Genomic DNA, 27,977 nt, shown 5'->3' on the forward strand with positions numbered 1-27,977 from the left:
CTGCTCATCAGGTCCCGTAGACCTGTACCTCTTTTCAGATTCAGCAGCTGGTCTCGAACCTGCTCTTCGCTTACACTGGGTGGGACCCTGCTCCCCCAGCCTCCATCTATGGGGTCAGGGAAATGAAAGATGGGGGAAGCCCTTCTACCTGTGCACACAGAGGCAAAGAAGTTGCTGAGTACCTCAGCCTTCTCCACGTCTGTCATTACCAATTACTCCGATATAGAAACTCACTCCTAATATGAGAAATTAGCCAGCTATAATCACTCACACACTACTGTTTTCACCCCTCGGTTTATTTTTACAAATGTTAAAGGCGCATGGTGGTTCCCGGGGACTCCTCCTGTCACCCCAGTGCAGCAGCCCGAAGGGAGCTGGGGCCTCTCTTGGGCTCTTCCTCGAGGCTCTGCGCACAAGGGCTGCCACCTCTCGCACAAGGGCTGCCGGATGGGAAAGAAGCACTCACACAACCCCTGACAACTGGCAAAGGTGTTTATTGCCACATAGCTCCAGGCTAATGCCTGGAGTGGAGCCTGGGCGATGCGGAATACGGAGCTGGCCGAGCCCTTCTGCACAGCTGACGGTGTTCCTTCAGGACGCTTTTCAGAGAGCTGCCGGCGGAGTCCCATGTTTGTTGTGGCTGAGGTGGGTCCACTTCCATGGGTTCCTCTTCATCTCGTGCACCCACCTCCATGGGCTCCGCGGCTTGGAGGACGAGCCAGTCCCTGGCAGGGACTGCCCACACAGGCTGCCGTCCGTTGGGCATGTTTTCCGGCCACGGTGCCGCACCAGGACGCCTCCCAGTTCCGGGCCTCGGGTCCGTTCCGTTCTCCGCCTGATTGTCATTCACGGAGTCCCTGCTGTTTCCTTTCCCTTGGCCACGGCTGGGTCCCGCATCATATGCTGACCGCTGGGCACGGCTCCGCTTCCCGTGGCCCTCCAACCCACGCTCTCCGTCATCACTGGACCTCCAGCTAGGCCCAGGCCTGCTGCTGCTGTCCCTCCGAGGGGCCGGCCTGCTCCACGCATCGCTTTGGCTCCAATGATGTTGATCATAATAGCCTCTGGGCCGGGCACCAGACACCTCCTGGGCACTGATGGTTCTTGTGCTGGAGGTGCTGGCCCTCGACCCACGGCCCATCCATGCAGAGCCAGACATCCTCCTCAGTGGTCCTAGAACAATTTCTTGTCCTCGCACTGAGAAGGGCTGCTGCTCGCCTCGCTCTTGCTTTGCTCCTAACTCTGGCCTTCCTTCAGCCGCTGGCTTTCGGAAGACCAAATCGCTGAGCAAGTGGCGGGCCAGGGGCAGGGGGGCCCCTTTTATAGGGCCCGGGGCAAGGGCGGGCCCGCTGGTGGCCACTGTGACCTCGGCAAAGCTCTGTGATGGAGCGGCCCGTGCGAGGCCGAAGGCGGCTGCCTTGGGAGAGGCCCGGAAGATGCCCTCATGTGGAGCAAGGACGAGGGTTAGGGGGGCTGAGGGCCCCCTTTTCTGGGGCTGGCTCCCCCCAGGCCGTTTGGCTTGCCGGAGAGAAAGGCTGCCCCATGCAACCCTGCCTCCACCCGTTTTCTCTCCAGATCTCCAAGGGTCAGAGTCTCTCGCTAACAAAAAGAAAACCCACCAACAAAACCAAACCAGACCAATTCACGAGGCTAAAGCAGTCAAAACTGAAGTACCGGTCACAGAATCACAGAATTTCTAGGTTGGAAGAGACCTCAAGATCATCGAGTCCAACCTCTGACCTAACACTAACACGTCCTCCACTAAACCATATCCCTAAGCTCTACCTCTAAACGTCTTTTAAAGACCTCCAGGGATGGTGACTCCACTTCCCTGGGCAGCCTGTTCCAATGCCTAACAATCCTTTCGGTAAAGAAGTTTGGGCATGGTTTAGCAGTGGACTTGGTAGTGCTAGGTAGATGGTTGGCCTTGATGATCTTAAGGGTCTTCTCCAACCTAAACGATTCGGATTCGAAGAGTAGAAGTGCCCTATCCTTAGGGAGATTCTCCAGGAGACTAGAGTTGGTTGGTTCTGTTCCGTCACGCTTCAGGCATCCAAGTTGTGCCCTGGAAAGCTTTCAGATGTCAACAGTTCATGTAGAAGACCAGGTTACTTGCTACCGAGAAGTATTAATTTGCTCTTGAAATTAGGCAAAGAAACAACTAAAAGAACTCACTCAATTAAGCAGTTACATATTGTAAGCTCCTCAGTAGAAATCCAGGCTCAGGTCATCTTACCTACCTATCAACTTGTAGCAACATAGTGATCCAACAAGAGCATGGGGGAAAAACGCTTTACTATGCATGCAGCTAAAGGCTTCTCCTAAGCAAATATAAAAATTTAAAGGGTAAATTATGCCCTCAAATTTCATGGGGCTAGAGAAAAGCTGTTTACACTGCTCTTAACACTTCTTTCCATGCCTCCATTGAAGACTCAAACATCAAGACTCAAAATTAAGACTCAAACTACAATTACACTTCACTGGGTAATGCAGGAAACACTACGTGAAGTAAAAGGTAAACCAGAATAAAGGAGGAAAGTTGGCTCCCCAGGAACATGGAAAACAGACTAGAGGCAAGTTGGGCCAGATCTTCAGTGGGTACGAACTGGCAGGCAGCCAACGAGAAGGGTGCTACTTTATACTTGCTTAACCTCTACCCTTCATGTTCCCCCCCTTATTCTTGCAAATGTTATTTGTGCTAAGATAAAGCATCGGTTAAGGTAAATCCTTACATTCTGTAGCAACCATAGTTTATTTCCTGGTATTTGTTAATATTACGAGCTTATCTGAAAATAAGACAGCCACAGTAGCCGTCAAAGCCTTCTGTTTTTTGGGGGTAAGACACTATGCACTCTTCTTTCTTTCCTGTTTTTTCAAAGGTCCAGCATATTGTATCACTTCCAATGCCCAAAGAATCTCATGGCTATCAGTGACAGCAATGCTTCTGTTTCTAGATTGCCCAAAATAATCAAAAAGACCTGGGCACTCAACCTGAAGCATGAAAAATACCTAAACTCAATTCAATTTATCTGAATGAAGTCACTCACCAACACTTAAATCAGTCTCCCAAAGCACGTTCCATATGGCAGATTTCATGACACACAGAAGGAAAAGACAGCTATAGTTTCAAAAAGAAGAGCCAAATTTCAATTTTCTTGCTCTGCAGATAACTGAGCCACCATCCTGTAAATCCCTTGTCCTGCTGGCAAGCCCAGGAACAGAGAGGGGTTTTAGGACGCTCACAGTCAGAGCAAGAAAGTCCTTTTCAATTGGGAATAAACAGGAAAAAAAGATACCTCTAACTTGGAAATGAAACTAGAGAAACATAGAATAAATAAGGTTGGAAAAGACTTTCAAGATCATCTGGTCCAACCATCACCCTACCAACAATGTCACCCACTAAACCATGTCCCTAAGCACCACGTCCAACCTTTCCTTGAACACCCCCAGGGGCAGTGACGCCACCTCCTCCCTGGGCAACCTGTCCCAATGCCTGACCTCTCTTCCTGAGAAGTAATGTCTCCTCATTGTTTTACTTGTTGAATAGCAGCAGTCCTTGTTCAAATTCTTTAACTCTTGAAGAGTAGGGGCATGACGTTTCCATTTTTCCACTCCCCAGTGACAGCACCCCACTACCAGGACTTCTCTGCTGTGATGGACGGAGGCTTGGCAACTCCAGCAGCCAGTGCCCTCAGCACCCTGGGATTCTGCTCATCAGGTCCCGTAGACCTGTACCTCTTTGGATTCAGCAGCTGGTCTCGAACCTGCTCTTCGCTTACACTGGGTGGGACTCTGCTCCCCCAGCCTCCATCTATGGGGTCAGGGAAATGAAAGATGGGGGAAGCCCTTCTACCTGTGCACACAGAGGCAAAGAAGTTGCTGAGTACCTCAGCCTTCTCCACGTCTGTCATTACCAATTACTCAGTTATAGAAACTCACTCCTAATATAAGAAAGTAGCCAGCTCTAATCACTCACGCACTACTATTTTCACCCCTCGGTTTATTTTTACAACTTTTAAAGGCGCATGGTGGTTCCTGGGGACTCCTCCTGTCACCCCAGCGCAGCAGCCCAAAGGGAGCTGGGGCCTCTCTTGGGCTCTTCCTCGAGGCTCTGCGCACAAGGGCTGCCACCTCTCGCACAAGGGCTGCCGGATGGGAAAGAAGCACTCACACAACCCCTGACAACTGGCAAAGGTGTTTATTGCCACATAGCTCCAGGCTAATGCCTGGAGTGGAGCCTGGGCGATGCGGAATACGGAGCTGGCCGAGCCCTTCTGCACAGCTGCCGGTGTTCCTTCAGGACGCTTTTCAGAGAGCTGCCGGCGGAGTCCCATGTTTGTTGTGGCTGAGGTGGGTCCACTTCCATGGGTTCCTCTTCATCTCGTGCACCCACCTCCATGGGCTCCGCGGGTTGGAGGACGAGCCAGTCCCTGGCAGGGACTGCCCACACAGGCTGCCGTCCGTTGGGCATGTTTTCTGGCCACGGTGCCGCACCAGGACGCCTCCCAGTTCCGGGCCTCGGGTCCGTTCCGTTTTCCGCCTGATTGTCATTCACGGAGTTCCTGCTGTTTTCTTTCCCTTGGCCACGGCTGGGTCCCGCATCATGTTCTGACCGCTGGGCACGGCTCCGCTTCCCGTGGCCCTCCAACCCACGCTCTCCGTCATCACTGGACCTCCAGCTAGGCCCAGGCCTGCTGCTGCTGTCCCTCCGAGGGGCCGGCCTGCTCCACGCATCGCTTTGGCTCCAATTATATTGATCATAATAGCCTCTGGGCCGGGCACCAGACACCTCCTGGGCACTGATGGTTCTTGTGCTGGAGGTGCTGGCCCTCGACCCACGGCGCATCCATGCAGAGCCAGACATCCTCCTCAGTGGTCCTAGAACAATTTCTTGTCCTCGCACTGAGAAGGGCTGCTGCTCGCCTCGCTCTTGCTTTGCTCCTAACTCTGGCCTTCCTTCAGCCGCTGGCTTTCGGAAGACCAAATCGCTGAGCAAGTGGCGGGCCAGGGGCAGGGGTGCCCCTTTTATAGGGCCCGGGGCAAGGGCGGGCCCGCTGGTGGCCACTGTGACCTCGGCAAAGCTCTGTGATGGAGCGGCCCGTGCGAGGCCGAAGGCGGCTGCCTTGGGAGAGGCCCGGAAGATGCCCTCATGTGGAGCAAGGACGAGGGTTGGGGGGGCTGAGGGCCCCCTTTTCTGGGGCTGGCTCCCCCCAGGCCGTTTGGCTTGCCAGAGAGAAAGGCTGCCCCATGCAACCCTGCCTCCACCCGTTTTCTCTCCAGATCTCCAAGGGTCAGAGTCTCTCGCTAACAAAAAGAAAACCCACCAACAAAACCAAACCAGACCAATTCACGAGGCTAAAGCAGTCAAAACTGAAGTGCCGATCACAGAATCACAGAATTTCTAGGTTGGAAGAGACCTCAAGATCATCGAGTCCAACCTCTGACCTAACACTAACAAGTCCTCCACTAAACCACATCCCTAAGCTCTACCTCTAAACGTCTTTTAAAGACCTCCAGGGATGGTGACTCCACTTCCCTGGGCAGCCTGTTCCAATGCCTAACAATCCTTTCGGTAAAGAAGTTTGGGCATGGTTTAGCAGTGGACTTGGTAGTGCTAGGTAGATGGTTGGCCTTGATGATCTTAAGGGTCTTCTCCAACCTAAACGATTCGGATTCGAAGAGTAGAAGTGCCCTATCCTTAGGGAGATTCTCCAGGAGACTAGAGTTGGTTGGTTCTGTTCCGTCACGCTTCAGGCATCCAAGTTGTGCCCTGGAAAGCTTTCAGATGTCAACAGTTCATGTAGAAGACCAGGTTACTTGCTACCGAGAAGTATTAATTTGCTCTTGAAATTAGGCAAAGAAACAACTAAAAGAACTCACTCAATTAAGCAGTTACATATTGTAAGCTCCTCAGTAGAAATACAGGCTCAGGTCATCTTACCTACCTATCAACTTGTAGCAACATAGTGATCCAACAAGAGCATGGGGGAAAAACGCTTTACTATGCATGCAGCTAAAGGCTTCTCCTAAGCAAATATAAAAATTTAAAGGGTAAATTATGCCCTCAAATTTCATGGGGCTAGAGAAAAGCTGTTTACACTGCTCTTAACACTTCTTTCCATGCCTCCATTGAAGACTCAAACATCAAGACTCAAAATTAAGACTCAAACTACAATTACACTTCACTGGGTAATGCAGGAAACACTACGTGAAGTAAAAGGTAAACCAGAATAAAGGAGGAAAGTTGGCTCCCCAGGAACATGGAAAACAGACTAGAGGCAAGTTGGGCCAGATCTTCAGTGGGTACGAACTGGCAGGCAGCCAACGAGAAGGGTGCTACTTTATACTTGCTTAACCTCTACCCTTCATGTTCCCCCCCTTATTCTTGCAAATGTTATTTGTGCTAAGATAAAGCATCGGTTAAGGTAAATCCTTACATTCTGTAGCAACCATAGTTTATTTCCTGGTATTTGTTAATATTACGAGCTTATCTGAAAATAAGACAGCCACAGTAGCCGTCAAAGCCTTCTGTTTTTTGGGGGTAAGACACTATGCACTCTTCTTTCTTTCCTGTTTTTTCAAAGGTCCAGCATATTGTATCACTTCCAATGCCCAAAGAATCTCATGGCTATCAGTGACAGCAATGCTTCTGTTTCTAGATTGCCCAAAATAATCAAAAAGACCTGGGCACTCAACCTGAAGCATGAAAAATACCTAAACTCAATTCAATTTATCTGAATGAAGTCACTCACCAACACTTAAATCAGTCTCCCAAAGCACGTTCCATATGGCAGATTTCATGACACACAGAAGGAAAAGACAGCTATAGTTTCAAAAAGAAGAGCCAAATTTCAATTTTCTTGCTCTGCAGATAACTGAGCCACCATCCTGTAAATCCCTTGTCCTGCTGGCAAGCCCAGGAACAGAGAGGGGTTTTAGGACGCTCACAGTCAGAGCAAGAAAGTCCTTTTCAATTGGGAATAAACAGGAAAAAAAGATACCTCTAACTTGGAAATGAAACTAGAGAAACATAGAATAAATAAGGTTGGAAAAGACTTTCAAGATCATCTGGTCCAACCATCACCCTACCAACAATGTCACCCACTAAACCATGTCCCTAAGCACCACGTCCAACCTTTCCTTGAACACCCCCAGGGGCAGTGACGCCACCTCCTCCCTGGGCAACCTGTCCCAATGCCTGACCGCTCTTCCTGAGAAGTAATGTCTCCTCATTGTTTTACTTGTTGAATAGCAGCAGTCCTTGTTCAAATTCTTTAACTCTTGAAGAGTAGGGGCATGACGTTTCCATTTTTCCACTCCCCAGTGACAGCACCCCACTACCAGGACTTCTCTGCTGTGATGGACGGAGGCTTGGCAACTCCAGCAGCCAGTGCCCTCAGCACCCTGGGATTCTGCTCATCAGGTCCCGTAGACCTGTACCTCTTTGGATTCAGCAGCTGGTCTCGAACCTGCTCTTCGCTTACACTGGGTGGGACTCTGCTCCCCCAGCCTCCATCTATGGGGTCAGGGAAATGAAAGATGGGGGAAGCCCTTCTACCTGTGCACACAGAGGCAAAGAAGTTGCTGAGTACTTCAGCCTTCTCCACGTCTGTCATTACCAATTACTCCGATATAGAAACTCACTCCTAATGTAAGAACTTAGCCAGCTATAATCACTCACACACTACTATTTTCACCCCTCGGTTTATTTTTACAAATGTTAAAGGCGCATGGTGGTTCACGGGGACTCCTCCTGTCACCCCAGCGCAGCAGCCCGAAGGGAGCTGGGGCCTCTCTTGGGCTCTTCCTCGAGGCTCTGCGCACAAGGGCTGCCACCTCTCGCACAAGGGCTGCCGGATGGGAAAGAAGCACTCACACAACCCCTGACAACTGGCAAAGGTGTTTATTGCCACATAGCTCCAGGCTAATGCCTGGAGTGGAGCCTGGGCGATGCGGAATACGGAGCTGGCCGAGCCCTTCTGCACAGCTGCCGGTGTTCCTTCAGGACGCTTTTCAGAGAGCTGCCGGCGGAGTCCCATGTTTGTTGTGGCTGAGGTGGGTCCACTTCCATGGGTTCCTCTTCATCTCGTGCACCCACCTCCATGGGCTCCGCGGGTTGGAGGACGAGCCAGTCCCTGGCAGGGACTGCCCACACAGGCTGCCGTCCGTTGGGCATGTTTTCCGGCCACGGTGCCGCACCAGGACGCCTCCCAGTTCCGGGCCTCGGGTCCGTTCCGTTCTCCGCCTGATTGTCATTCACGGAGTTCCTGCTGTTTCCTTTTCCTTGGCCACGGCTGGGTCCTGCATCATATGCTGACTGCTGGGCACGGCTCCGCTTCCCGTGGCCCTCCAACCCATGCTCTCCGTCATCACCGGACCTCCAGCTAGGCCCAGGCCTGCTGCTGCTGTCCCTCCGAGGGGCCGGCCTGCTCCACGCATCGCTTTGGCTCCAATTATATTGATCATAATAGCCTCTGGGCCGGGCACCAGACACCTCCTGGGCACTGATGGTTCTTGTGCTGGAGGTGCTGGCCCTCGACCCACGGCCCATCCATGCAGAGCCAGACATCCTTCTCAGTGGTCCTAGAACAATTTCTTGTCCTCGCACTGAGAAGGGCTGCTGCTCGCCTCGCTCTTGCTTTGCTCCTAACTCTGGCCTTCCTTCAGCCGCTGGCTTTCGGAAGACCAAATCGCTGAGCAAGTGGCGGGCCAGGGGCAGGGGGGCCCCTTTTATAGGGCCCGGGGCAAGGGCGGGCCCGCTGGTGGCCACTGTGACCTCGGCAAAGCTCTGTGATGGAGCGGCCCGTGCGAGGCCGAAGGCGGCTGCCTTGGGAGAGGCCCGGAAGATGCCCTCATGTGGAGCAAGGACGAGGGTTGGGGGGGCTGAGGGCCCCCTTTTCTGGGGCTGGCTCCCCCCAGGCCGTTTGGCTTGCCAGAGAGAAAGGCTGCCCCATGCAACCCTGCCTCCACCCGTTTTCTCTCCAGATCTCCAAGGGTCAGAGTCTCTCGCTAACAAAAAGAAAACCCACCAACAAAACCAAACCAGACCAATTCACGAGGCTAAAGCAGTCAAAACTGAAGTGCCGATCACAGAATCACAGAATTTCTAGGTTGGAAGAGACCTCAAGATCATCGAGTCCAACCTCTGACCTAACACTAACAAGTCCTCCACTAAACCACATCCCTAAGCTCTACCTCTAAACGTCTTTTAAAGACCTCCAGGGATGGTGACTCCACTTCCCTGGGCAGCCTGTTCCAATGCCTAACAACCCTTTCGGTAAAGAAGTTTGGGCATGGTTTAGCAGTGGACTTGGTAGTGCTAGGTAGATGGTTGGCCTTGATGATCTTAAGGGTCTTCTCCAACCTAAACGATTCGGATTCGAAGAGTAGAAGTGCCCTATCCTTAGGGAGATTCTCCAGGAGACTAGAGTTGGTTGGTTCTGTTCTGTCACGCTTCAGGCATCCAAGTTGTGCCCTGGAAAGCTTTCAGATGTCAACAGTTCATGTAGAAGACCAGGTTACTTGCTACCGAGAAGTATTAATTTGCTCTTGAAATTAGGCAAAGAAACAACTAAAAGAACTCACTCAATTAAGCAATCACATATTGTAAGCTCCTCAGTAGAAATACAGGCTCAGGGAATCCTTTTCATTGACTGGATTTGCAAATTTGCAAGAACTCAGCCTCCTCATCTTTAGACTGCTGCCATCTCTCCACTCCTGCCCTTGTTCCTGCCATAAGCATTTCTGTTTTTCAGCCACCTCACATTTGTTTTCTTCTTCCACTCACCTAAAGTCATATTTTTAGTATTAAGATCAGCAACATTCCACCTGTACTATCTGTAAAATGGCAATACACTTTGTTTCTAACTCAACAGTACCAAAATAGAGTCAAAAGTCTTAGACAATAGTCCTTAAAAACTTGCAAGCAAATACAGAAACAGCATGAATTTCAGTTCTTTCTTTCTGATAAATCACCACAATTTGCCAGTGGCATGAAATAGGGATATAGGGAAGGCTTTTAGCATAAAAATAGTTAGTTGGAATTCTATTTCTGCTTCAAGCACAGTATTGATACTGAAGAATCTCTACTTTGTTTTATATTCCTCCATGTCTGAGGCTAGTTCTTTAGTAATAGTAAAGTTGCCTGTCTAAATCACCCACTCTCCTTAATTCAGTTAGACACGCTACTCTTATTTGGACTTCTGATAGGAAATTAGAAGTTGAATGCTAAAGAGGATTTTTCTGTTTTTGTTTTGTTAGTTTGTTTTAAAAACAATGGCCATACTTAGCACAAATGATAAAAAAAGCTACCATTAAAATAAATCCCTAAATAATTACTGCTTTCCAACAGACCGGTCCCTGTAGCTGAACTGTTACTTAATGTGCTACAGCCAGCCTCCACTATAAAGGAATGGAGACACCCCAGGCAATATTCACACAACAAGGATTGGAACCAGCTGCTACAGAGCCACCTTAGAAAAAAAAGGGTTCTCAATTTAATTGGGAAAACAGGAGGAAGCATAAATTTTACTGCCATTAATAACTTCAAGCAATCCCGATATGACTTTACCTCACCCTGATGGCTGGACATGTGCTTTTTGTTAGGGTCTTTGCCACATCTGACCCCTATTGTTTGCTCACTTGATCAGGTAAGAAAATGTATGTTCCTTTATAGGATAAACGAGGCCTATTAAAAACAGAAAAAACACTGCAGTAGCCTATAAGAAGCTCCATTTTCCAACAGATGTGTGAAGCTCCATAATAAGTTCATTACAAAAAGGCCAAGTAAACTCATAAAGAGAACACATCTACTTTAAGCCTTCTTAAAAGAAACTTTCATAAAAGGAATCGAACATTAAAAAAACCACAGCACTCCGTTAATTAGAGAGCAAACTACTTCTTGGGTTTTTAAACAGCAGTCAACATACAACACACCTTGGCTGCATACCATTATCAAGACCTGATTGTTAAGCAACCCAACATACGACCGTTTGGCAATTCTTTGATTGCTCATTAAACCTAACTTGTAAAGAACAGAAAAATATCAGAGGAACTTCAGCAGTTTCCAGAAAAATCAGAAAATTTGATATTAGAAAACAGAACTCTTAAAAAAAAATCCATCAGTGAAACCAACGAAAACACTCTTCAGTAAATCTCAGACTGACAAAGTCACACCCTGCTCTGGTTACCTTCAGCTCAAATAAAGGACTCACACACAGGGAAAGTGTGACCTACTTTGGAATTTGCAAACCGTTGCACAACCCTTAGATTTCTACCTAAGATTAGGTGGCTGTTACTTCCACTGTGCTGAGACTAAGTCTTGGAACACCAAGAAATTAAGAGCATCAGGTCAGGACCCTCACATTAATGAAATATCCAGGCTCAGTACATGCTGTGACCAGAAAAACTCTACTATTGCTACTTGGGACTGATCACATTGTATTTCAGAGCAACGTATAACAAACATTCCTTGGCTAAAGAGAAATCCACAAAGGCAATTTTCTTTCAGTTACGGTAATCTGTACTGGAAAACATAACCCGAGATGGTCACAATCTGCAATCTTTTTGAGATGGAACACCTTGGCACTGTGTAACACAACCACATGAATAACCCTTCTGCACTGCATGTCCCATGTGAGCTGTAGCTGGCAGTGTTTTGCAACCCACTCATTTTTCAGCTCACTAATCTGTGTTCCATCAGATCTTGATTTTCAAAAACAGCTTATAATTCTGAGCAGCCATGATGAGATCCTTTACTCTGACTTCCAAGTATATTGGGTTTTCATGCTTCAAACATGGCTTGCACTGGTAAGTGAAGTGAATGAACACAGAGTGGCATTTCAATACAATTGTATTCAGTACCCGTAAGAACTGTCCAGCAGCTCAAACGGACGAATGCACGTAACACAAAAATTTTTGCTCCCTGCATACAGCCAGAGCTACTCTTTCAAGGAAATCTTCCCTGCTCATTTTACCTCTTGAGCAGCAGCTCACACCATTCCCTAGCATTTCTATTGTTTGGAGAGCAACACCTCACACAGGAGGACACAGAAACCCCAGCAGTGCTTGCCACACCTACTGCCAGGAGCTTCTTGTGAACAGGAGTCCACCAAGAAGAGATTGCAGCCTGCCATCACACGCACAGCAGCACTCAGCTGCTTCTGTTGTACAAGCTGCCTGCTGTTCTCATGGAGAGTGGAGAACTATTTGTCTCACTTCACAAATGCTAAGAAACCACTCAGACACAACACAAAAGAGCACCCTCATTAGAAGAATGTGAATCACAAGCTGTGCATGTATTTAAGAGCTGTTCTGAAAATTTTGCATTTGGTTTGGCCAGTTAACTGAAAAACAAAGTGGATTTGGTCCAGACAAGAAGTTATTTTATTCTTCCTTGTAGACAATGTTTTTCTCCTGTTTGCTGCCAGGGCATTTACTTTAGAAACCAATCACACAGGGCTCGGATTATGAAAAAGGGTAACATTTCCCTTTTGTCCAACACTGGAAGAATGCTCACAGGGATTAAGAAAACAAATTCAGATCCTTCTTTTAAACATTCAGCTCTACATTTCACCCTTTCAATGACAATACTTTCCACAACCAAACTAAGACTAGCCATCAAACTCTACTGTACTTGGAGCAAGTCACTCGTACGCTCCACTTGAATTATGCCATGCAGAGCAAAATGAGAGCAGTGCAAGAGCAAAGCAAACTTCCACACAGTATTCTGTCATGTACAGCTTCGGCCTCTCTTTCCAATGTGATGATTAGAGGGCACTGAATCTGTGTTTTTCACATCTCAGGCAAGCAAATAATTTAATCACTTCTTGAATTTACTCAAATTCTCATTCCACTTTAAACTATATTTCTGGCACATAAAACAATCACGTGGTGAATGTATAAAAAAGAAAGACCACTAAAAAACAATTTTTAAGTATTTAAGCAAGGCCATCAGCACAAAAGAAAGATCTCAGCAAGTCCCTGGTGACTACCAAGAACAAGACTGTATTAAAAAAAAGTGAAGTCACACAAATCAACAAAATCTCTTTCCATACCTCCTCAAGTAGCTTGCATATGGAAAAACCTGAACACAACAGGCTATATCCCACAGGCCTCCACAGCTCTGCTCCAGCTTCTGATCAGCAAGTCTGAAGCCAGATTTCCCTCAACTGCACCCAGTTCTTTGAGATTGAGCATAACAAAGATCAGCTGTAGTTGATTAACTTGGGTGCCTGGAGGGAACAAGAGGAGTTTTGTCACATACAATACTTCAGACTTGTGAAGAGAAGCCGCGAAAACTAGCAAGTAGTGTTGACTGGCAAAGCTAAATGGGGAAGCAGGCATTGGCACTATTAAAAAGAAAAGGCTAATTAAAATGGAAACAAAACTAAGCAGAATTTCTCATGTCTATGCTTTCAACAGCAGCCTCAACATGCTGGAAAGAGAGGCAAAGATGATGGTCCCTCTCTGATATATCCATGCCACACTTGGTCCATTGCTTTGCTGGCTCAGTCAAAGCTATTTCACCTCTTCCACTTTCAGACTCAATCTACGTTCAGAGCCCTCCTGCTCCCAAGCCACCACAAGTCCCTTGGCAAAGCTGCACATCCTCCAGGATTGCAAACTGTCAAAGAAAGCCACCTCAGTGCTCAGCCCTAAACTCCTGCCTGACAAATCCTGTCCTTTCCTTCCTTGCAATCTCAACTCTCCCCTTAAATGCCTACTACACTTAATTTACACTCATCTCAAACCCAGCGCTAAAGACTGAAAGGCACAGCATGCACAAATGTTAAATTTCAGTAGGCTGAGTCAACAAACTTGACCTCTTGGCATTAGGATCTGTATGGTAACTTGTCAACAGCTGCTGAGATGTGTTAGCACTTTAAGGTGACCTGCAAATGTAAGCCGAAGGGCACTGAGTTGAATAATGTGTGTTTAATGCCCAAGTAACCTGCATAAAAGGGGCACCTGGCACATGATTATTTTATTATTAAGGTTACAGCCTGCCTTGAGCCAGGATACACAAAGTGATGAGTTGGAGAATTATATGAATTGCCATATCAAGACAGGTCTTGTGAATCACAGAGCTGACTTAAAAAACAAAGTAATAGACAATATTTCCACCTATGTTTTCTAATTAGCACACCACAAAATAAGTATCAAATGATTCTACAGGGGGGGAGTTCGGTCAGACAGCACTTGCCTCCAACCACAAAAAAAAAAATGGTTGAAATCTTCCAATTCAAGGGAAGAAGGACTGTCCACAGAGTCAAGTACTTCCAGAAGCTTCACTGTCTGTGCTAGCAAAACTTGCCATAGATCACCTTAACAGCCACTTCAGGAACAGACTGTGATTTTAGCAGCCAGATCTTCTGAAGAGGCCTATGCTCGAGTCCAAGCAACTGGCATCTGAAGAGAAATTTTCCTCTCCACTTTAGAATGAGACACTAGAAAGCGGATAATCTACAGATATCTAACTGCTGAGTTTAGTCTGACTTTAGTATCAAAATGGGGATTTCCAGGAGCAGGAACTTTGATGATTTGAGTTATGCTATTGCTTGGGGTGACTTGTAGCCAGAAACTGTTGTCTAAGCTGAACCAGACTACCTAATAAGACCCCTCTCAAATGAGGCGAAATGTATTTTCTGACCAGCTCCCACTTCTCAGTCCACTTTTCTGAGAAACGTCACCATCACCAGGATAAGGGAAAAAAAAAAAGTATAAAGAGGGATTCCAAATGCCATTTTTCTTCTTCCTAGCTCAGTCCAGAGGAGGATATTAAGTAAAAACATGATTGTGAGGCAGAAACCATAGAAAGATCTAAGGAACTTCAGAATATATCAGATAGCCACTACATTAATCACTGACAGGATTAAGGTTTCCAAATCAGTGTAAGTTTTCATGGTATTAACTTGTATACTAAACAGCAATAAGGCCATGCTGAGGCTGATTGTAAAATTGAGAAAGCAAATAATCCCTAAAGACTATGCAAAGGTAGAAGAGAAAGCTCAGTTTCACTGTTGCATTCCACTTGTTCCACTACATCTGGATACACCAGCTGTGCTGGACTGAATATATCCCAAACCCAACATATCACAGAAAACTTAAATGATATCTTGCAGTGCTTTATGCATTTAGGGCTCCAGAATACAAGATCCTCAACTCCCACTTAAAAATGAGCACTCAGCAATCCTTACAGCCAAATCATACTAAACATTTTTGTAAATCTACTGGAGCAGCTTCTAGATAGCATCAGCCAAAGAACATACAGGGAGTAATAAAACCTCCGTCTTGAGAGCTCTAGTACACAACAGCGATCAGATATTCCTTTGCTTTTTCTGGCCTCCTTCTTGTCTCCATAGATTTCCCCTATAGGCAACAACAAATTTTGCTTGCATCAGAAGTACTCACGTAATTTTAACATAAATTAGACCATCAAGCTGGAAGTCTAAAAATCAGTACTGCCTAGAGTTGAGGCTGACAATGCTAGGAAGCTTCTACTCCTTTTATTTAGACCAATATGGTAACATGAGGCAGAACATATAATCAGCTTCATAAAAACCAGAGGTAGCTGGTAGCTTCATCAGCTAAGCTCCCTGAAGCAGTTGGCTATTTTTCCTAGGTGCTCCTCTAATATTACAAGCATCACCCATGTGTCAGCTCAAATTATTCTCAGTTAGCTATCAAAGCTATTTTTAAAGACCAGAATACTCATTCAAGAGCTTGAGAGATGCTAGGAATAAATCTACTGGGAAATGCATTATTTTGGACTTCCATCTAAACCTGCATCTGGAAAGATGATTTGAATGATAAAAAGTTGGGTGTGGTGAGAGTTCCTTGGCAAAGAGAGAAGCGACCCAGCAATTTTTAGGCACAATACATCATGATGCGAACAGCTTTGCTATCCCTGCTGAAATGTCTGTGTTAGAACAAAACATACCTAGGAGCGCAGTGAGCTTGGGGAGCAGACCAACTTGCACCATTTTATTTCTCAGTCCTGTGTCAAACGAGAGATTCAGTAAGAGCCGAAGAGTGATGTTCAGCAGGTCTTCATGTTCACAAGGTACCATCTTCACAAGTTTTTCAACAATATCCATTTCCACCTGTATATCAAGAAAAAGAAAAATCCATAATCCATTCAAACTTGGCTTTGTCTTCAAGGTAAAAGCCCTCTCAGTGTGCTACAGATTCACATGCAAGCATGCACAGACATGTGATTTGTACCCACAATGGTAACTGTCAATACATTTTCATCTCAAGCAGCTTCACTTACATCTTTGCAGTTGAAGTATTCTAGATCAGTTTACTGTGTAATGTTGATTTTAAAAAAATCAGCCAAACAGTTTAGATGCCTTGGAAATATTCCCCATGATTAGAATACTGTAAGAATGTCATCTAAAGAAATCACTTGCAAGACTAGATAGGGCTAGAAGGCAGGCATACATGGAGAGTGGTGAACCCATAAGTGGGAGCAACCCTGGAACAACTGATGTTAAAATAAAAGAGATACCTCACCAAAAAAGACACAATTGGCATCCAAAAGAGCCTGAGACCTTCCCTTATAAATTTGAAATGAACCCCTAGCCAGAGCTTTGCATGTGCTCTCGGAAAAGGCATGAGCCTTCCTGTATGTTAATTTAATAGAAGTATGAAAGTCATCTTGAAACATGTATCACTTTCAAATTAAAAAGTGGAATCCAGGAACTGAGAAGTGGTATCAGATCCTGAGATCATGTTCACATTACCAGCCAGAAAAGACATCTGAGCATTGACTGGAAAGACTTCAGAAAGCTTTTTATCATCTTTTAAACATCATTTCTCTGCTTTTATTTGATAAAAATCTTTTAAAAGCATTCTTTGTCTCCCAGAACCTTCTTTGGCGAGAAGAAGGAACATAAAATTATTTTGTATTCTTCAAACTTATCCACGGATGTAACTGGCCCTCCAGTTACAAATACACAGAGAATTAATTCTAAAAAAAGAAACTACAGCTCCCCTCACATAGCATAGTGCAATAATCAAACAACTGGGTACCTTTGATCAAAAACCATCAGATACCAGGAACTCCTACTTCACTGCTTTGAATTTAATACAGCACTTGAATACCAAAGGAAAGAATGTGCTATAAATAAGAGGATTATTTAGTTTTACTTAGAAACAGACATTGCACAACTAGTCTTAGCTCATTTTTGCCTTCAATATTTGTGTATTATAGCCTAATAAAAGTATTAGAACATCTCCTTCGTATGTACCTTCCGTAATAGTGCTTTGGAGAGGAAAAAAAAAAAGCATGCATCTTTTAAGCAGACAAACAGACAGCTGACTTGTAGCATACAAACCTTTTTAAAAGCCTTTTCAAAACATTTCAAACACTATGCAATAAAATAAACTCAACAATTTTGTTTCATTTGTCTTTCCGCTGAATCAGATGGAATGTGTAAAGCATGCCAACAAATAAGTGGGCTGTAAAGCTAATCCTTATTTTCCTAATAAAGTCTGTCAGGGCACTACACAGCTATAAAATAAATCTAAGACCAAACACCTGATAAATAGCCTATATTCCTCCAAAACAGATACTTTGCATCTTATTTTTGTTAAGAAATAGGGTAGTCCTATATAAATAGGTGGGATGCATGTTGTCTACAGTGTTCAATGCATATGCATGTGTGATAGTTCCAGTAACAAAATTGCAATTAATTCTCTATTACATAAATCTTTTAATCTCCTAAATATAACATTAATCTCAGATTAGCTCAGGATAAGGAAAATCTATCATTTTTACTTAAATAACTCTCACAAAGGCATAGTAATGAAGGCGTGTATCTACTAAAATCCACTGAGAACTCAGTAAATCAAATACTTGGCTAGAAACAATTTTTTTTTCTTTTTTCAGGAAGGAGAAAAGTCTACAGTTTCAGAAGTTTGACATTTCATATTAAAATGTTTAAGAATGTTTAACAGCTCTGAGGTGCCTTAGAAAACCAAGCTGAGTTAGTAACTAGTATACTAGTCTAGCAAACCACAAAAGGATCACTGTTTTTCTCTTTCCAAGATAATACGTAGCAGAAACAATAATATGTTGTCAGAAGAGTGTAGTTTAGGGAAAGGATCACTGACATCTCCAGAGGCACGTGTATAATAAAATTTTGTGGGTGCCAACTTAAAAATTTGGAACTCCATATATCACACTTTGAGTTCGCTTCAGTCTGTTTGGGATAACAGCCCTTCAGAAATTTTTGCAGCATGTTGTGGTTCAATGTTGTGTTTCTTTTTTGTAATTTTTTCATTAGGAGAGAGGATAATCAGAGTGGCAAAAAAAGATATCTCCCTCTTCCTTCCACCCACACAAAGTTTTCAGAGACTGCATACAGTTTACCAACACTGCACTGGAGTACTAGGAGCCTTACCATATCGTTTTTGTTCTCCATAAAAATGCTGAGTTTCTTCAAGAAAGATACTACCAGGATAAGCAGCTCAAAATTATCACGGTCCAGTGCTTTCACTAACATATGGACAATGTTCTTGTTTCGCATCTTCAGCTCAGTGCGAGTATCCTCCGCAAGATTCAGGAGCAGGTAAAGTGCAACTAACAGAGTCCAACATAAATCATACCAACAGGTCAAATACAATCGAACTACGTGGGTCTCCACATACACATTAAGTGCTTAAGACAAGACTTTCAGAAGCATTCCACTCACTTCCCAATGCATTTTAAACAAAATTGACCACGAACGCTTTTTATTCCTGTTTAGAAAGCATTAAAAAAAATAGTTCTAACAGTGGTTTTATAAAATAATAAAATCATAGATTATGATCACTAAAAGTTTTTTTTTTTCTTTCAATTCCAATGGGAGCCATTAGAAAGTTTTCCCAGGAAAGCTCTGCCACTCAGACCATTTCAGTCTGACATTAAGTATATTTGAATACAAAAATTGAGACAGGGTGGAAGTATTCAACCTGAGTCAGACGAAGGCTAACCTAAAAAATAAATAACTCAAACATACCAAAACAATCAAAAAACCACCACCAAACCCAACATCACTAACAAGGAAAATTTAAGCTGATCACTTTTGCTGTTTTATCTAAGACTGACGTAACACTTGGAGAATTGTTAGCACACTGTCAGTCTGATTAAGTACTTCTCTTCTCCCTATTCCTTGGCAAGATATTCCACATTCATACACACATTCAGTATGTTCAAGTTGTCATAGTTATAACAACTGAAAAAAACCCTCTACCCACATTAATCAATGAAGAAATACTTTGCTATTTGTATTCCATACCTCTGAGTAGCTGTTCCTGCTTGACAACCAGCCCTTGGTATTTCTTATACGTCTTCTCATAGTCCTTTTTCAGGGTTTGATTTTCAGGATCTTCATCAAGTACATTACAGAAGTTAAGGAGTTCAGATAGAAGTTACATAGTCTGGATGACCATTGCCCTCAGATGTGTTACTCAGCCAGTGGAAAGACACCACCTCAGCCACAGCTTGCTACACCTGTAATCAACACTGATTCATCCCCCTATACTCCCCAAATCTTGGATGTATTACATCTCAATAGTCAGTAAAAATGTTTCTAAGACTTACTGCTTATACAATAATACACTGTCTTTTTTCTTGTGTTGCTTTCATAGCCTTCACATCATCTCTTTGACAGATTCAAACTTCTCACTTAGATATTTTTTTTAATATATCAACAATTATATTTCCACTGCTTTCACTGAAGTTGCTCTATGCTGATCTATAACTCGACAACAGCTATCAAGAGAAGTCAAAAGCCACCCCAGCATACCAAAAGGATATCAGCTTTCTTCTTTTTAGCCAGTTCTTCCTGCCAAAGCTCATGTCTCTTCAGCTCATGGTCTATGATATTCATACACAGAGCTCCGATTTTGTAGTGTGTGATTATTCCATGAAACTGAGAAAAACTGCATTGAAGAAAAAAACATTGAGTAAAAAATGAATGCAAACAACCTCAAAACTGTTTTGGCATTTAGGGTAGCAAGGTCCCAACACCCTATCACCTAATTATCATAAAAAAACAAGCAGGTATTTACTTCTCTGCCCTATTATAGCATGTTTTTATAGGAAAATTATTTAAAAATAAACTCCCCAAAACATATTTTTTCAAGTTTTCAGAAGTGCAAGCAGGCTTTTTCACAATCGAGTTGTCAAAGCAAAACAATTTTCAAGAGGAAAATTTAGTTCTTATAGTGATAATGCTTAATAACATGAATTTAAAAGGAAATAACAGAAATAAATGTTTTGCCTTTTTGATTTAATATTACGGACCCAAATGGAAACTTTTTCTTCCTTCTAATGAGATGAAAACTCCAACATCTCCAAGTGTTGTTCCAAGTCAAAATAAAAACAAATTTCATGCATACAGGAGAATGTTTTCCAGTCAGCCCTGCTTTCCATATTTGAAGCACTTCAGAACACCCTCTGCTCTCAAAAAATATGATTGAGGTCTAAAATCAAGTCACAATGCAAATTCCATTTGAATTATTTTCTAGTCAGGGTATGCTGAAATGCTGGCATATCTCATTAAGAACACACACTTCAGTTTTGAAGGCTGCTTCTTCCCTGTAGGAATGCTGAAGAAAATACAAGATAGCAACGCAGCCTCTTACCTGTAGGTCAAAATTCTAACTACTTTCTTCCTAGCTGTACCACACACCGTCTCACCAAGGAGAATCTTTCTGTGCCTCAGTTCTGTCATTTAAAATGTGTTCTAAACTCAGAAAATTTTACCCCATTTCAGTGAGGTGTTGTAATGCAGTGCAAAGAACAAATGAAAAGCTACCAAGCACAGAAAAGTTCTTGATGTTCCTATACACAGGGCCCTGAACTTACCTTGAAAAACAGAAGAAAATATAAATTATATTAGTAGCAAGTTCCACGCTTTGTTTCCAATCTTCTCTCAGCACTCTAGCCAGTGCACCCAGGGCAGTTTCTGAAGGAAAACAAGATTTAGATGAGCATTAGCATTTCAGCTCCCTCCTTTTATCTCATTAGACAGAATTTGAATATACTCTATTCTACATCTATCATTTTTAATGGATGATTTTCAGATCTATCTCACTTTAATGTGTAACTCTGTTCAAAAATTCTGTTTGCACATAGTATCAATATTAAAAGTATCCTGAGAAGCCATCCAGATACAAATCCTAAGAGGAGGTGACACACAAGGATACTGCAACCAAACATTAGTCATATTAAACCTGCTACTGACCCTAAGATGCCATTGCCTCTGCCACCCAATATGTTCCATATTACACTGTGGCTCCTACCAACAACATCAACACATTCACTTCCAAATTCCCCTTAAATTCCACCTAAATCTACGACTACATTTTTTTCATCTATTACTTTCTATTTATGTACTCCCATTCCAATTCTTGGAATAATCTTACTTGCAGACATTGCAGAACAGGTAAAGCACATGCTGAAGTCATCACAAGCTTGAGTAACGAGGAGGCAGAAGGATCAATAAAATATATAAAGGATGGAAGGAAAAAAGGACTATATTAACAGGACACCTTCCCTTTAGAAGTCTGTTTTGGATTGTGCTTATCTTTTGTTTGTCTGACTTTCCTTTACACATTATAAGAGCTTTTTTTGCACTTCTGTGGAAAGGAGGCAACAGGAAATTTGTGTATGCACAGGTACACGTGTATTTACAAACACATCAGATGCTCTGCCATGCACATTTTGAGAGCTGCTTCAGTGTGGAATACATATGCAGACATAATGACACTCATGTCAGTGTCTTATCATGAATTCCATTATGATTTTAAAATGGATCCATCTTAAACAAAAGGAGCACACTAAATAGTGAAGTAAGTGGGTGATGCATCCACATCCAGTTGATTAATTTTCTTGGAAACTCAACAGCTATAATTATGTCAGACTGCAGATCTCATTTTCAAAACATGTTTCATCTCCAGTCTGATCTTCAGGGTACTGCTCTTTGTTTGTTTGTCTGTTTCCAGCACCAGTGCCAACTTAAGATAAAAAAGTAACTAGAATCTATATAATAAAATAACTAGGAAAAAACATATGACACCTATTGAGACTTGGAGGGTTTCTGATCTAGAGCCACCTAAGAACAACCTAAAATGCATCCATTTGTACAGGGATCTAATTGAAGTTTGACAGTCAGTTTATTATGAAATAAAAGTCAGTCTAGCATATTACTGAGGACAAGCATAAAGCATAACTACAGTATATAGCAAACTAAGAAAACCTTAAATGAAAGGTGAACTGCTTTTCCCTCAAGATATCACCACAAAAACAGCACAGCATTAAGAAAAGTTTAAATCCCTTGTTACCGTTGATAAGCAGCTCTTCCAGATTATCAGGATTCCTAGCCAGCTGCAAGATGAGGGCAGAGCCGCGCACCTTGTCGGGAATGTCCTCGTACAGTAACTCAATGTACTCATCCATGTCATTGATATTGGCAACTTCATCAATCTGAAAGCAGTCATAAGGAACAGTTTCGCAGATAAAGAGATGTCAATTTGACACGATTGATCACAATGTTATTCAGTCACAAGACAAAAGAGCGCACAGCTTTGAGTTAAGATGTTTGGAAAAAACAAAATGAGAAAAAAAAAACACATCCAGAATCACTGCCAATGAACACCAGGAAATCTGAGAAGATTTAATTACAAAAAAACAAAGGATGCTCAGACATGACTCCCTGCATCCTGTCCCATGTTCCAGACCTCACTTGCTGTCCTGCTGCGTGCTACAGTTGGAGGGGGAAGTAGGCAAGTCAAATATTTTACCCTTTATGGAGATGATTTTTATTCCATTGTGCAATATTTCTAAACCAAGTTCTTTGTTTAAAAAAACAAAAAACAAACAAAAAAATAGCATTAAGCTTTTCTCCTCCCCACTTATATAACCACTTGTTAGTAAATGTTTTTTTTTCCATTTCTCATCTAACACCAATATTTACCTCCATGCCTTCAAATGGGGGCGGATCTTTTGGCTTACTGGATTTCTCTTTCTTTTCTATAATGAAAAGACACGGTAGCAGTTAACTTAGACATATTCACAGGCCAAAACGCACTATTCCTACGGTATACATTCTGGTAAAATCAAGGTCAAAGTTCTCTTGCGTCCAGCCGACCCGTCAGACCAACACTGCTGGGTGTGTCAGGTTTCTGAAACTAACCAGCCCACAGGGAACGAAATAAACCCTCAGATGCCTTCGACTCCTCAGTCTAAAGGACCAGTTACAGCCCAGTTAGCTGGGCAGAAAAAGGGCAATAAGCCCTACCGCAAGTTCAGAGCAACTAAACTCACTTCTACACCTTAAAAGCTTTGATTCTGCTTGCACACTGTGGCAAAGCTGCCCTGTGATACACCATGACACGTATACATGGAATAAAAGAGGGCAAAACACCTGAAGCAATCACAAAGCATAAGAAACATCAATCTTCATTTTCAACTCATTCCATGGAGTTGAAAGTTCTCAAGTGCTACTTGAGAACAGAGCTTGCCATTTCATGACTGCAAGAAACCTTGCTGCCCATAGCCGAGATAATACACAATCAGATGCTGAGCATGAAATCGTCCCTTGAGCAGAACATTTACCTTAAACTTAAGAGACTCACTATGACCACCAAGATACTTCAGCATCAGAGCACAAAATTATTGTGCTTCGTAATCTGTTCACCAGGAACTTAAGAAGTTCACACACAAGTATTACCCCAAGCTGCTACACTGTACCAAAGGTCGTCAGGCTGTGAAACTCCTCACCCCACCTTTACAGACGGTGTGAATTCCGCCAAGGAACACTATCCCTGCCCTTGCACCAGGTGATGACTGAGATCTCTTTAGGAAGATCTTCCTAACAGTCTTTGATGTCATTGCAAGGGCAGATGCAACATGAAGAGGCTGCACCAAACAGTGGAATTTGTACCTCTCAAGTCTTGCTAAAGCACAGGGCAGCCAGCAACAAACACCAATACTAAGTTTAACCAAAAAGATATTTTCGCTGATCACGTAACAGTTCCCCACACACACAGACCTCAATCCATGATTGTCATTGTTTCCAAGCGTGGTTATCTAGACATCTTCCCCATTCTCATTGCTGGAGAGCTTGTACATCAAGATGTCAGCTAAGGGAAGCCCCACGCTGCAGTGTTTCCAGCATTGAAGCAACCCAGTCCCAAGTTATTTTGTTCTTGAGTTATTTACCTTTTCCAGCTGAGGCATCTCTGCGATTCTGTAAATAGTACAACAGCTGTTCTACTTCTGCAAGCTTGGAGGGGTGAATGAGCTTGCATTCCTCAACCACCTTTCGAGCCAGGGAAGCGATGTCTGTGTTTGCATTAAGACTCTTTAGCCGAATGCTGCAACAGAGTCAGACAGGTCTCTTCTCAGTTTTAAGATATTCATGTCCTAAAGTCCTTTGATTTAAGCTTACACAGTCAGGGATTTGTTGAGGCAGAAATAATCCAGATACCCCCAATATCTGTGCCGTGGCTTACGCAGGTAACGTGAAAGCAGCGGCTCTCTACAGTCCTAAAGGGTAGGTAGCTGTCAAACAGATTTGACAGAGTACCAATGTCCATCAGCTGACAAGCAGCAACACTTGCAGCTTAGAAATAAACATTGCGGTAGTTCTCTGGATTTTTTCAATTGGGAATATTTTAACACTCAAAAGAAAAACACCGAATCTAAAATGCAGATACCACAACAAAATCAGTAGCAGTGGTGATGGACTGAAGGAACAGGAGATATGCAGGCTAACAGCTAGAGCATAAGGCTGCCAGAAGGTTCAGCAGCATTGCATGCTCCAACGTTAGCCATCACTTGAGTAGGAGCCAAACATTTCACTTTTCTGTACCTCAAGTTTCTAGCATGTAGAATGGGAATAATCACTTTTATTTACAAAACACCTTAAAGTACACAGATGAAAAACAGTTGACAACATGTTTTAGATGTCAGCTCTCCCAGGCACGTTACTTCATGCCTTCTAAACCCTCTGTTAATCTAGCGCTAAGTTCTATAAAGATTAAAACCTGTTATATCTTACAGGCCGGTGATACTCTGAGTTACTGAATTTATGGCTTGTAAAACCAGATAAGTTATCAGAACTTATGACCTTACATTTTCTGGCATTCTTTGCGCTCCCCCAGCATGGGGTCTCCCATCTCTCCCAGAATCGTTGCTTCCACTTCATAGTGAACAATGAGGGCTTTCTCAGATGGATGTACATCTATGTTGCCTCCTTTTACTTTCCTGCCACAAGGAGGAAAATAAATGAATTACTGATCAATTGAAAGTTTCAAAAAACATGCCAGAATATATATCGTTAACAACGACCTGTTTCCAGTTCTATTAATATCCTTAACCCAAGCACTGCTCTCCTTCCACACCATATTTATTCATTTCAGACAGCTGTACCATAGTTCTTCTCAAGCTCTGCCTCTAGTAAGTACAGAAACACCCAAATCAATGGCCATTCTTAGCCATGAAAGTCAAACACGGAAGAAAGAGGATTAATCTTTAATTAAGTCTCACAGCTCTCTTAAGGAACCACAATAAGGAAAAAGATGTACTTCACAGGGAAGGTGAATTACCCAGCTGATTCCCTCACCAGTATTGCAAAATCTGCTAATGGCATTGATCTAGTGGGACAAGTACTGCCACTTATAAAGGAGATTTTTTGCCCAAAGACTGTACCGGTAGGCATAGCTAAATCTTGACATTTCTAATTATTTGTAATTGATTTTTAATTCCAAATTCACTATTCTCTCCTGAAGCACGGACATCTTCACCTCGCTGTGCTTGCTGCCAGGTTTAGGCAATTACCAGATCGGCAGCTGGCATCAATATGTACAAATCAAGCACGGGTGCCTGCTTTGCTACAGCTACAGGCACTTGGGAAAAGCCAGCTGGGTTTGTCACTGCCAAAAGAGCCTGTGCTTCTTGCTTCTTTGTGCCAGCAACTCTGGTCACACAGCTACAAAGGCCACATTTCACTATGTTTTCAACTGATGGCAGAACCTCACCCAGAGAAAACAGTTACGTGTCTGTCTTTAACCTGACACTTGCCTTTCCCCCTTGGTACTGCCAATAGAGTACGTACAGCTACACCACAAATAGAGCTGCTAAAGCACTGCAGGTAAAACAAAAAATCCTAACGTGTTTGGGTTTTGTTTTAAAATCAGGTCATGGCAGTAAAGAGATTTACAGGTGGCTGTCTTCACAAGTATCATCATAAGAGAGGTGTCAGCCAGCTGTGGCACAGGGTCGATTAGATCAAAGGAAACTTCTTAAGCCTCACAGAGCCAGAAAAATTAGGCAATCTGGATGCAACCTTTGGTGTAACCACTCTCTATACAAATTGTCTGGAATGCATGCCTCCATCCACTCAGCTGCTATGGTGTCTGCTTTCCCTTCTGCAGAGATGCAACTGCAAAAAGTACCTTTTTCTTAAGATTTGTCAATCTTAAGAAAAGATTCATTAATCTTAAAAAAAAAAAATAAAATAAAATAATCTTAAGCTGCCCAAATAACCCCACAAACCACAGAAATGACTGGGAAACACAGAGTCTAGTTCAACTACAAGCCTTAAAGGCTTAAAGCTACAGGGCAAACAAATATAGCTCGCTGCTAAAGAGCAACATCCTCCTTGATGAGACCATAGCCAAATTCCATTTATTACTTAACATTTTTGAAGATACTTTTTTTTTTCCCTTTCATCTGTGCTCTGAAGCAGACACTTCATGTCAGTCTGTTCTCATACAAAAGCCTCAAAAGGTGCAGCCTTGCAAGGCAGACAGTTTATGGGAAATCTATTTCAAAAGAAAGCAGCTTTCTCTCCTTACAGCCAAAAATATTTCCCCCATATTTATACCTACCAGGAGATCCTAGCCACAAAACAATCCTCTTGACGGTCAAATCCCTATTAAGTGCTTGCTCATTTTTACAGATAGAAGAAAGGGATCGGTGGAAGACAAACGGCCCTAAAGGAGCTGAGTATAGTTTTACAAGAACTAAGCTGAACTAACAACTCATCACTGAGAAAAGGGATTTGATCTTCCCATCATCTCCCTGCTCCTGGCAGTCACCTTGGTTCAGCATGAATGATCATCAAATCCTTCCACAGCCACTTGCAGCATTCCAACAGAAAACTTGTTTTATTTGGGGCACAGGGAGTTTTTCCATTTTTACTCAACTAAAGTGCTCTGTAGAAAGGGAATAACACTTCCTAGCTACAAACAGCAATAATAAGGAAGCCCTGAGACCTCCTTTTGGCAGCAGTAAACCACTGATGAGCTTAGCAACAGCAGAACCTCGGCCTAAGACTGCTTAAACAGTTTTAGTATTTCCTGTGTTTTTTCCTCTTACGAGGGACAGATGGGTAAGCTGATGAACTTACAGCTGCAGAGATTTTCTGTCCTCTCCTCCTGATAACCACCCTCACTGTCTGAGCTACTTCCTGGCTAAGTGATTCACAAATCAATTCACATCTAACCTCCCCCTCTGAAAAACCTTCCCTTGTGAACTGCCTGGAGACCTACGCTGAAGTGCACAGGCTGCCGCTAAACCTATGTTCTGTTTGGAGATCGCTGCATTCAGACTGCCAGCATCATCCAAAAAAATAAAAAATAAATCTGATTTAAAGAACTCCCCCAATCAACAAACATCTACTTTACTGATTTTTCTATCCATCTTCAATTTGTAAGCATCCAGTAATTTCATAAAGTATTTAAACATACAGACATCCTCGCAGCTGGTGGAAGCAGCAATGCACTGGGGAACTCCTGCACACAGCAGCCTGTCCTCCCCCTTCACTGCCTGCTTTGTCAACAAGAATCCCACTCTATTAAAGGTTTAAAAGAGGAAGGCCTTTGCTACAGACAAAAGCTGTGCCAGCTGAGCTCACATAGCCATAGCCGGTGTGTGAATGCCCTTTATCGACTAATTCCTTCAGGGGGAAAAAGCAAAA

At 43.5% G+C, this 27,977-nt stretch overlaps 1 protein-coding gene across 1 annotated transcript in view; it reads right to left on the reverse strand.

Annotated features, from left to right (window-relative positions):
* KIFAP3 (kinesin associated protein 3) overlaps positions 1-27,977 on the reverse strand; it is a 78,472-nt gene that overhangs the window by 48,318 nt on the left and 2,177 nt on the right. Inside the window, exons 2-10 of the mRNA XM_068691145.1 lie at positions 25,130-25,261; positions 24,215-24,369; positions 22,968-23,023; positions 22,336-22,477; positions 20,858-20,957; positions 19,805-19,929; positions 19,284-19,382; positions 18,408-18,586; positions 15,941-16,103 (exon numbers count right to left, since the gene is read on the reverse strand). Of these exons, the coding sequence (XP_068547246.1) occupies positions 15,941-16,103; positions 18,408-18,586; positions 19,284-19,382; positions 19,805-19,929; positions 20,858-20,957; positions 22,336-22,477; positions 22,968-23,023; positions 24,215-24,369; positions 25,130-25,261 (1,151 nt within the window). The remainder of the gene's footprint in view (positions 1-15,940; positions 16,104-18,407; positions 18,587-19,283; positions 19,383-19,804; positions 19,930-20,857; positions 20,958-22,335; positions 22,478-22,967; positions 23,024-24,214; positions 24,370-25,129; positions 25,262-27,977) is intronic.

Source organism: Anas acuta, chromosome 8 (assembly GCF_963932015.1).
Source record: "Anas acuta chromosome 8, bAnaAcu1.1, whole genome shotgun sequence".
Classification (NCBI taxonomy): Eukaryota; Metazoa; Chordata; class Aves; order Anseriformes; family Anatidae; genus Anas; species Anas acuta.